Source organism: Chiloscyllium plagiosum, chromosome 29, assembly GCF_004010195.1.
Source record: "Chiloscyllium plagiosum isolate BGI_BamShark_2017 chromosome 29, ASM401019v2, whole genome shotgun sequence".
NCBI classification, from domain to species: Eukaryota; Metazoa; Chordata; class Chondrichthyes; order Orectolobiformes; family Hemiscylliidae; genus Chiloscyllium; species Chiloscyllium plagiosum.
The window spans coordinates 294,606-306,810 of NC_057738.1; the positions used below are offsets into that span (position 1 = coordinate 294,606).

General features: G+C 39.9%; 1 protein-coding gene across 5 annotated transcripts in view; it reads left to right on the plus strand.

Annotated features, from left to right (window-relative positions):
* The window catches only part of LOC122564312 (phosphatase and actin regulator 1-like), a 314,771-nt gene that overhangs the window by 239,210 nt on the left and 63,356 nt on the right, over nt 1-12,205 (plus strand). For all 5 annotated transcript variants that reach the window (XM_043718985.1, XM_043718983.1, XM_043718986.1 and 2 more), the window contains one exon: nt 10,370-10,700. In XM_043718985.1, coding sequence (XP_043574920.1) covers nt 10,370-10,700 — 331 coding nt within the window. The remainder of the gene's footprint in view (nt 1-10,369; nt 10,701-12,205) is intronic.

The following is a 12,205-nucleotide window of genomic DNA, read 5'->3' on the forward strand; positions in this document are numbered from 1 at the left end:
GTGTTGTTGATGATGTTAAATGTCTCTTCTATCTTGTTTCGTTTTGTGATGACAAAGGTGTCATCTACGTAGCGGACCCAAATTTTTGGTTTGATGGTTGGTAGGGCTGTTTGTTCTCGTCTTTGCATTACCGCTTCTGCTATGAATCCTGATAGCGGAGATCCCATGGGTGTGCCGTTGGTTTGTTTGTAGACTATGTTGTTGAAAGTGAAGTGGGTGGTGAGGCACAGGTCCACTAGCTTCATGACATCACCACAAACCCCAGGAACCCCATCTGGGAGAAAGATATAAATAGAAAGCAGGAGACAACAGCTTCGCTTCACTTGGAGGTCGCCACTGATGATGTTACCTAGCCAGGTAATGAAACGTCTGGATATCAAACCTACAGCTCAGCGAGCAAACCTACACCCTAAACCTCAACCTAAGCTACAAAACTTCACAAACCTTGTGTTTTCAGAGATGTTATTACACACTTTTGGAGCAGGTGGGACTGGAACCCTGGCCTTCTGACTTAGAGGGAAGAACCAATGCACCACAATAGCCTTTGCATTGGTGTATAGGCATTTTATCAACAGTCGATTGAAGCTTTATACATGTGTAATATACTGCAATAGTTAGTTGAAGAGAACAGGAATCACCAGTCGTGATTTGGAGATACTGGTGCTGGACTGGGGTGGACAAAGTTAAAAATCACACAACACCTGGTTATAGTCCAACAGGTTTATTTGGAAGCTTTCAGAGCGTTACTCTTTCATCAGGTGATTGTGGAGAATAAGATTGTAAGACACAGAATTTATAGCAAAAGTTTACAGTGTGATATAACTGAAATTATATATTGAAAAAGATCTGGATTGTTTGTTCAGTCTCTCATCTTTTAGAATGACCGTGTTGGTTTCAGTTCTTTCATATATAAATCGCAAAACTTTTTTAAAGTTACATTCTCAAGTGAACTTTAACAATTGGTGTCATGTCGACCCAGATAATGCATTGAAGGTGTGAGGTGTCCTGTGTGAGACAGTCTGTGCCACAATGTTCACATTGATTCTAATCTAAAAAATGGATTTACAGAATCTTACATAGATTCATGCAGTTTTTGAGCAAAGGAAAATGTAATTCTGCAAGTACACATTCACCTTACAAACATGTATCTGTGTGGAGGGGGGAGTTATGAGTGTCTGTGAGAGAGTGTGTGTATATGTACGAGTGTGAGTGTAAAGTGGTATAAGTCTGTGAGAGGGTACTTGTGAGTATGGGAGTGTATGTGTGAATGTATGAGAAAGCTTGTGTATGAGAGAGGGTCTGCGTGAGTGTGTGTGTCTGTGTGCACGTGCGCGTTTACCTGTGAGTGTGCATCTGTCTGAGTTTCTGTCTGTGAGCATGTGGGGTCACCTGTATTGTGACATGAGCCCAAGGCCCCGGTTGAGGCCATCCCCATGGGTACCAAACTTGGCTATAGCCTCTGCTTGGCTACTTTGGGTTGTTGCCTCACTCACCAGTCAATTGATGTAAATTTTTCAATAATGAAAGATCAAGAACATTAAAACACTCAGTCAAAGAATGACTCATTTATTGCAATCCTACTGTCTTTGCAATGCTGGAGGTTGCATTTTTTAAACCTATTTTTCTAATCAACGTGTTCAGAGATGTTATTACGTATTCTGGAGCAAGTGAGAAAGGATGCATTGTTCCAATCCTGAATCAGTTACAATCAGTTGTGCTGCTTAAAGACACTGATTAATGTGAAATCTTATGTTAAGGCTTCTGATTCAGACATTTACAGCAAAGAAGGAGCTATTCAGTCTATCATATCTGCACAAATCAATCTAGATTTGACTACATTAATACCATTTTCCAGCTCTTTACCCATAGCCCTGGATGATGAGGCAATGCAAGTAAATATTTAAAACTTGTTTAAATGGGCTTCGGACCCAACCACCTTTCAGGGAGTGAGTTCCCAGACTTCCACCACACTCTGGATGAAAAAATTCTTAAGTCTCTTCTTAGCCTTCTACATTTTAAACTTATTTATGTCCCTGTTAATTGACTCCTCTACTAAGAAAAACTGTGTTCCATCCACCCTGTCTATGGTCCTCATACTGTTATACATGTCTATCAGGTCCCTTCTCAGCCTTCATTGCTCCAAGGACAATACCCCAGATTATCTAATCCTTCCTCAAAGCTCAGACCCTCTAGCTCAGGCAACATCCAGATAAATCTCCTTTCCATCTCATTAGTGCAATTACATCCTTCTTATAATGTGTTAACCAGGACTGCACACAGTGCTGTAGTTATGGCCCCACCAGTGTTTTATACAATTCCAAAATAACCTCCCTGCTCTTGTATTTTATGCCTCAGCTAATAAAGGCAAATATCCCATTTTGGTTTTAGCCACTTTATCTACATATATTACTACCTTCAGGGATCTGTGGATATGCAAATCAAGGGGTCTCTAAACTTCAGTAATTTCCAGGGTCCTTCTATTCATGTTATAATCTTACTAGCCCTTCCTAGTGTATTACTTCACAATGTTTTCTCTTGAATTCCATTTGCCATTGCTAGCCCACCTGACTATTAGATTGACATCCTCCTGCACTTGTGGCTAAGGTCCTCACCAATGACCAATGTTCATGTCATCCGCAAACGTCCTCATCATAGACTCAACATTTCAGTCCAAATCATTGTTGTATACCATAAACATCAAGTACTCCAGCATTGAACCCTGTGGAACACTACTGGAAACAGATTTCCTGTCACAAATATCCCTTTACAATCATAGAACATAGAACATTACAGAAATTGCTAGAGAAATTCAACAGGTCTGGCAGCATCTGTGGAGAGAAAAAAAAAGCATAGAACATAGAACAATAACGCACAGAACAGGTCTTCGGCCTCAATGTTGTGCCAGCCCTTGAACTGTTCTCAGCTCGTCCCCATTCACTATCCCATCATCATCCATGTGCTTATCCAAGGACTGTTTAAATCTCCCTAATGTGGCTGAGTTAACTACATTGGCAGGTAGGGCTTCCCTTACCACTCTATGAGTAAAGAACCTGCCTCTGACATCTGTCTTAAATCTATCACCCCTCAATTTGCAGCTATGCCCCTTCATACAAGCAGACGTCATCATCCTAGAAAAAAGAATCTCACTGTCCACCCTATCTAATCCTCTAATCATCTTGTATGTCTCTATTTAATCCCCTCTTAGCCTTCTTCTTTCCAATGAGAACAGACCCAAATCCCTCAGCCTTTCCTTATAAGAGATTCCCTCCAGACCAGGCAACAGCTTAGTAAATCTCCTCTGCACCTTTTCCAATGCTTCCACATCCTTCCTGTAGTGGAGCAACCAGAACTACTATACACAATATTTTAAGTGAGGCCACATTATCGTTTTATGTAGTTGCAGCATGACATCACAGCTATGGAACTCAATCCCTCTACCAATAAAGTCTAACATGCCTTCTTAACAGCACTATCAATCTGGGTAGCAACTTTCAGGGAGTTATGTACATGTACTCCAAGATCCCTCTGCACATCCACACTACCAAGAATCTCTCTATTGATCCTGTTATTCTTCCCAAAGTGAATCACCTCACATTTATCTGCATTTGCCACCTCTCAGCCCAATTCTGCAGTTTATCCAAGTCCCTTTGCAACCTGCAACATTCTGTCTACCACTCCACCGACTTTAGTGTCATCTGCAAACTTACTAACCCATCCACCTATGCTGCGTCAAAGTCATTTATAAAAATGACAAACAGCAGTAGTCCCAAAACAGATCCTTGTGGTACACCACTTGTAACCGGACTCCGGGCTGAATATTTTCCATCAACCACCACTTAATGAAAGCCAGTTTCTAATCCAAACTGCTAAATCACACTCAATCTGATGCCTCTACATTTTCTCCAACAGGCTACCATTGGAACCTTATCAAAGGCTTTACTGAAGTCCATGTATACTGCCATCAACTGCCCTACCCTCACCCACATGCTTGGTCACCTTCTCAAAAACCTCAATGAGGTTTGTGAGACACAACCTGCCCTTGACGAATCCATGTTTACGATCTCCAATCAAATTGTTGCTTGCTAGATGATTATAAATCCTATCTTTTATAATCCTTTCCAAATCTTTTCCTACAACAGACGTAAGGCTCACTGGTCTATAATTACCTGGGTCATCTCTACTGCCCTTCTTGAACAAAGGCACAACATTTGCAATCCTCCAGTCTTCTAGTACTAAACCTATAGACAATGATGACTCAATGACCAAGGCCAAAGGCTCCGCCATCTCCTTCCAGCTTCCCTGAGAATCCTCAAATAAGTTCCATCTGGCCCAGGTTATTTACCTACTTTCACACCTTCTAGAATTGATAACACCTCCTCCTTACTAACCTCAATCCTTTCTTGTCTAATAGTCACTATCTCAGTCTTCTCCTCAACAATAGTCTCCTTTTCCTGAGTGAAAACAGATGAGAAATATTCATTTAGCATCTTTCCGATCTCCACAGAGTCCACACTCAACTTTCCACTTGACTGGCCCTATTCCTAACCTAGTCATCCTTTTATTCCTCACATATTTATAGAAAGTTTTAGGGTTCTCCTTTATTCTACCTGCTAAAGACTGCTCATGTCCCCTCCTTGCTCTTCTTAACTTTCTCTTTAAATCCTTCCTAGCTAATCTGTAACTCTCCATTGCCGCATCTGAACCATCTCGTCTCAATGTCACACAAGCCTCCCTCTTCCACTTAACAAGAGATACAATTTCTTTATTAACGCATGGTTCCCTTACCATATCACTTCCTCCCTGCTTGACAGGGACATACCTATCCAGGACACGCAATACCTGTTCCTTAAACCAGCTCCACATTTCGATTGTCTGCATCTCCTGCATTTTGCCTATTTTATGCCTCCTAGGTCTTGCCTAATTGCATTATAATTGCCCTTTCCCAATCTATAACTCTTGCCCTGTGGCAGGTAGCTATCCCTTTCCATTACTAAACTAAATGTAACCGAATTATGGTCACCTCTCCAAAATGCTCACCTACCACTAAATCTAATACCTGGCCTGTTGGAGGACCAGATCCAGTGTGGCCTCCTCTCTTGTCAGCCCTTCAACATGCTGTGTCAGGAAACCTTCTGCACACATTGAACAAAAACTGATCCATCTGATGTACTAGAATTATAGCATTTCCAGTCAATGTTGGGGAAGTTAAAGACCCCCATAATGACCACTTTGTTTCTTTCACTCCTACCCAGAATCGTTTTGCCAATCCTCTCCTCCACATACCTGGAACTTTCCGGAGGCCTATAAAAAGCTCCCAGCAGTGTGACCTCTCCTGTTTTTAACCTCAGTAGATGAGTCCTCGTTAAAAGTTCTTGCAAGCCACCGTTATACTGTTGACTAACAAAGCCACACCTCCCTCTTTTTTACCATCTTCCCTGATCTTAATGAAAGATCTAAACCCTGGAACCTGCAAAATCCATTTCTCACCCTGCGCTATCCATCCATTCCTGGCTCTGCTCTGTCCAACAGAGTTAATATTTCAGCTCTAATGATCCTCCTTTAGGGGAAGAACAGTACCAAATTTTCTGCTTGGGAATTCTGCAGCCTTCTGGACTCAATATCAAGTTCAACAATTTTAGGGCTTGTGGCCATGTCCTTACCCCAACACCTGCACGTCAGGCCTTGTCATCACCTGGGATGCTACCACATACAAACCATTGTCAGCTGCTAATAATTCCCATTGGCAGTTATTCGTTCTCCCAGGTTGACCTTTATCTTTGTCCTTTGTCTATTCAACAGTTTTTCTCTCTCTGTTTGTGTTCTATCTCCACCAATTGTTTACTCCTCCCCATCCCCTTCTTCTACATAAATACCAACCTTTTCCTAGCTACCATCGTTTCTGAAGAAGGGTCACTGGACCTGAAACGTTAACTCTGCATTCTCTCTCCACATATGCTACCAGACATGAGTTTTTCCAGCAATATCTCTTTTTGGTGCTTTTTATCCAGCTTGCTTAGGCTCTCAGCCATTTCTATCACCACCTCTGACCTGATTTTAGGGCAGTGAGCCTGGTCCTATTCTGAACCTAACCCCAGAGCAAAGATTCTGCCATTCATGAGCTCTTGGGTTTGTTCAAGTGGTAATATCCCATGTTGATCCCCAGCATTAATGTTAACCAATCTCTGGTGATGTAGCAGTAGGGTTACATTCTGAGTTCTGAAGTGTTAAATCAGGCACAAAACTTTGTTTCTCTCTCCACATTTGGGGCCATACTTGCTGAGTTTTTCTACAAATTTCTGTTTTTATTTAAAATTGTAAGCTTCCACAGTGTATATTAGATTAGATTAGATTCCCTACAGTGTGGAAACAGGCCCTTCGGCCCAACCAGTCCACACTGACCCTCCGAAGAGTAACCCACCCAGACCCATTTCCCTCTGATTAACGCACCTAACCTATGGGCAATTTAGCATGGCCAATTCACCTAACCTGCACGTCATTGGACTGTGGGAGGAAACTCACGCAGACACAGGGAGAATGTGCAAACTCTACACAGACAGTCACCCGAGGCTGGAATCAAACTTGGAACCCTGGTGCTGTGAGGCAGTAGTCCTAACCACTGAGCCACGGTGCTATAATATTCTTTATATTCAACGTATATTCTTTATATTAATGTGGTTAAATTATTGGCTTCAGAATCTTTGGCTAGAGAGATGAAAACAGCCAGGATTTCAATTTGTGATTACTATAGTAAAATTTAATGCATGGATATGAGAATTCCGCTCAGCAAGAAGGGTCACGACTCAAAATGTTAACTCTGATTTCTCTCCACTGATGCTGCCAGACCTGCTGAGATTTTCCAGCAATCTCTGTTTCTAAAAGTATAAGACATTCTTCATTACATTTTAAATGCATGTTTGTGAAAACCCATTCGCACCTTTTAAATTTCAATTAATCTGTTATAAAAAACAAACTTCAATCCATTACCCCACATTAACACAAAAACATTTTATAGCCTCTGAGCTGCCAAACAAAATGTGAATTCCTGATGAGAGAAGTCTGGCTTTTGAAAATCAGTCAAGCAATTATTAGAAGACTTTAGGGGAATGTCAACAAGCGGATATTGAAATGACTAGAAAATAGTTTAATTCGCACTGACGCTTGAAACGTGTTTTAGTTTATTTTTTTTAAATGGCTGAGGATTTAAATAACTTTGCATCTTGACTGTTATGCAGATCTTAATCAATCAGCAGTCTTCATGTCCACTCCATAATTTCTTGACTCTCACACAGTAGATTCAATACACTGGAGCAGTCAAAATAGGTTCTATTTGATCTCAGCAGAGTTCACCTTGTCATGATAAGTCTGAATTTCCTTCATGTGAATATTGCCTTTTTTTCTACTGTCTAAAATTGGATCCATCAGAAATGCAGTGGCTTCTGCCTCTAGGGCTCACCTGTCATTTTAGAATCTCCATAGTGTTATGAAGTTATGGTTATGTACTGTACTTTTAAGAGAGAGTGAAAGCTGGTAAGGACGTAACAAGCACAGAGTGTGCTGAAAATTTAAAAATGTAACATTTGGCTGTGAAACAAATAGCTGGAGCTGAGTTGATATGTTACACAACAAACTTGAATTTGGCCAATCAGTTTAAATTATGCCCAAGTTACCAAAATCCAATTGAATTTGAATTATAATGTTTTGACGACATGAAACCATTGAGACCATCCAATGTTTTGGGGTGTAAGAACTGAGCATTGTGAACAGTTAGCCAGAGCAGCAGAGGGCACCAATAGAACACAGACTGCCTGCAGAATCGCTCTCTAAAAGGTACCTTTTCATATTAAATCCATGCAATAGAAGACTGAAGAAAAGGTGACTCAGGAAAATCTACAGAGAAAAATACAAAGGGAAGACCAACAGCTGGCTGGTTTTGAAATCTGAGGTTTTTTTTAACTTAACCGGGGAATTTTATCAGACCAGTATAGTGTTGTAGTGTGGGAGGTAGATAAATTGTTAAGACAAAGGAGGTTACTGTGTAGATAGTGTTGCTTAATGTTCTCTTTTCTTGGGAGTTAAAGAATAAATTGTTATTCTTTTTTAAATAGTGGTATTTGGTAGTTCTTTGTCACTCATATTTTACACATGATGAGGCGAGATGAGCTTTTGTGTTTAAATTAGCAGAAGGGTTTACCCGGTGTCATAACAATAGAGCCTCCATAACTTAGGGAAATTCCAGAATTAAATTGCACCTTTTCCCAGTATGATAACCTGGGCTTCCATTAACATTTAACAACCAAACTATCGAATGTCTTGTCTGACAATATTCAAAACAGGTCACATGCACCTCTTCATGCATCTATTTTATTCTTAACTAAAGAACAGTCCCAAAACATAACCTTATAAATTTTGTATTTATAACATAGAGAACTGTGATTGTGGTTTCATAATATATAAAGCCAATAGTTGAATCTTTACCTTAGCAGCACATATACATGGTGGCTTAGGACTTCTGTCTCACACCACCAGGGACCATAATTTGATTCCACCCTTTGAGCAACGGTGGAGTTTGCATGTTTTTCCCATCATGGGTTTCCTCTGGTTGCCCTGGTTTCCTCCCACAGACCAAAAATATGCAGCTTAGGTGGATTAGCCATGCTAAATTGCCCATACTGTCCAGGGATGTGCAGGCTCGGTGGGTAAGTTATGGGAAAAACAGGATTACAGGGATAGGCTGGGTAGGGATGGTTCTGGGTGAGATACTGTTTGGAGTGTCATTGTGAACTTGAAGGGCTGAATGGCCTGCTTCCACATTGTAGAGATTCTATTGTATGGTTAAGGTTACCCACAAATTAAAAACTATTTGTTGCCTGATATCAGTAAGCTATTTCTTTCCATCCCTCCCTCAACTTTGTAACGCCAAAGCAATCTATGAAATAAGTTTGATAAATTCGTACCCTCTGCACATTCTATGGTAAATGAATACATCAGTTGAAAACATGTTAACTTTTCTAGCTTTGCAAGTGGAGCCATTCCATTTGTTATTATCCATATTATGATACATCCATTTGCCAACTAGAGATTCTAAAATTTGTAATACAAGATGTTCCAATGCTGTTGTGTTTGATTTTGCCTAGGAATACAGGCTATACTTCTAATGTACACTTGACTCAAAATAAGTCAAATGTCAGTAAACAGTAGCTCAGAGACCAGGTTTGGTCAGGTTCAGAGAAAGAGACTTCATGCATCTAAAGTATTACCGTTAAACTATTCAGTGCGTTTGGAGAAGCCCAAGTTGGAGAGTCAGTTGTAGCCATTCAGAGATGCCTGCAGACAGCAAGAGTGCTGCCATTAGTTCGAATGAGTTGGTGACTCTTGAAGTGAAAGAAGCCATTTGATGCAGCTGAGAGGTGGGACACAAGAAAGCCCACGAGCAACATTTATGCCAGAGCAGCTGGAAGACTCAGTTCAGAGAAACTCCTGAACAGTGGCAATTTGGAGAATCCAGTGAAATGAAATTTCAAGAAAAGAGATTGCACTACAGGGCAGACTGACTTTGCAATTTGATTCAGAGCATCTTTTGAAGAAATTCAGAGTCTAGATTTTCAAAATTGAAGATTGATGCCCATTGTGAAGGAGGCAGAATTTTGATTGAATTTGATAACTGATAATGTCTCAACTTCTCAGGTAAAATTGGAAGAAGGCTAATTGTAACAGTATTAGTTACTGGAAAAATTGGTTTGCGGGCAGCTATTTGAAGGAAAATTCATATGTGATGGGGAAGTTTTTAAAAAGTTGATCAGCATGTTCTATCAGGATGAAAGATAACGATGGCAAGATTCCAGAACCTTGGATGACAAGTGATGTTGCAAGTTTAGTTAAAAAGAAAAATAAAGCATTTTTATGGTTTAGGAAACAGAAATCAGACAAGCCCCTTGAGCAGTATAAAGGAGGCAGAAAATAACTTGAAAAAGAAATTAGTTCTGGAAGAGACCATGAAATGTTCTTGGCAAATAGGATTAAGGAGAATCCCAAGTAATTTTGTATGTACAATAGGAGCAAGAGGATAACTGGGGAGAGGGTATGTCCACTCAAAGACAAAAGAGGGAATTTGTGTAGGGCCAGAGAAAATGGGTGAGGTCCTTAATCAGTACTTTGTGTTAATATTCACCAAGAAGAAAGACATGGATAATGATAAGTTTAGAGGGGAGTTTGTTGATACTCTAAGCCATGTTGATATTAAGAACCAAGTGGCGTTGGTTGTCTTGTAAAACATTAAGGTAGATAAGTCTTGAGGGCCTAAAAAACAACTAAATAGCTACTGAGTTATTTGCCAAGTGTACTTTAATATGTTTTACTTTTTCTTAATCAGACACTGGCCAGCCTGTGAAGCTTCCTTGTATGCCACCTGTGAGGTTATCACCCCCTTTACCTCCAAAGAAAGTGATGATTTGCATTCCACCACAGACTGCAGACTCTCCGCCCACATCCTATTCTGTCGTGCAGAAAATTTCCCAGCAGTCTTCTACACAGCATCAGTTGCTGCCTTCCCAACTTGCAGCTCATCAACACCAGCAAATATGTGGAAGCTCTCATTCTTCATCATTATCCAGTGGACTACCTACCCATCCAGCTGTATCTACTAGTAAAGTGATAGAAGAACTCAACAAGACTTTAGCCTTGACAATGCAAAGGCTGGAAAGGTAATATGTGAGCCATCGTGTTTTGTCTTTCACTTTGCCAACTTTTAGTTTATTACTGAAATAAAACAAAACAAATAACAAGAAGGTAGGGTATGCTATAACATATTCAAAGTTTTGTGAAAATTCATAGACTCTAAGATATGAATAGTAGGATAACAAAACAAGATCTATGTGAGAGACAAAACCATCTGGTTTGGTAATAGCATTCTAGAAACTTTCAAAGGTTTATCTTGCTGGGGGAGGAGTAGGAAGGAGGTGCAACAGGAAATAAAAAGTCTATTGTGCAAATCAAAGTAGTTGCATCCAGTCAGTGAAAGGTTACAGGCATTGGGCAGACAGGGCAGAGAAATACAAATAAACAAAAATATGGGACTTTAACTGTTAATGGTACATAGATGTGCAGGAAGGAGGGACCTGGAGGAAGGGAGGACACACATTTGAATCCAAAAAAAGCCCCATGAGGCATTAGACAAACTGCACTCAATCTACTTACATTCTGTATTCTTTGAATTTATCAATTTACCAAGATGTTCTGTTGCTTTTCCACTAATTAAAAGATCCATTCTACGTTGATGAAATTGTTTTCTTTTGCATGGCTACTATTATCTTTTGAAAGTTACACAGGAGCCAGTGTGAGATTTTCTTGCATGTATGCCAGTGATTTCTAGATGCACCAGAAAATGTATCAGTGATGGCTGGAAAGAGTGTCAGTGCTAAGAAGGTGTTCATGGAAGCATGCCTCTGGGTTTTTGATATTCCTGGGTGAATGCATATGTTTTTAAGTAGTACCTAGGGTGTGGCAATATTTGGACAGTATTCTTGAAATTCTGTGAATATTGACAGGCCATTCAGCCAGTATTTTCAGGGTGTCCCTATGAGTGAACAATTATTTGCAGTATGTACCCAGGAATGCATCAATATCTACAGGCTGAAACTGTTCCAAAGAATGGAAGGAATATGAATTTATTGTTCCTAAAAGTTAGATATTTAGGAAATATTGGAAAGCAAAAAGGAGTAGTTTCATAGTATTAATCAATGAAATTACTATAACACTGGAGAGATATAATGTAATTGAGGAGCCAAGCACATTCACTTTAAATGAATGGAAGGGCTATTTCATGACTGAGTATAGAAAAATTGGGGAGCAGGTGGACAAACTATTTTGAGCATACATTACAGAAAGTTGCAACATTAGCAAGTTGCAATAATGCCAGTGCAAAACTTCATTATATATATTTATATATTTGTTCTAGTAACAGTAGGAGCCAAGATTACAGGGGCATAAACAATCATGTAGCCCCCCAAACAAGTTCTGTCCTTCAATGAGATTTTGTCTGACCTCTAATTCCATATTTCTTCCTACATGTTGTATTTCTTAAATCTTAGATTAACAAAAATCCATCTGTCTCAGTTTTAAGTTAATGATTGATCTAGCATCGACAGCCCAAGAGAATAGTATAAATCTATCAGGGTGATTGCATCCATCTTATTTTTGAGCTCTGCTT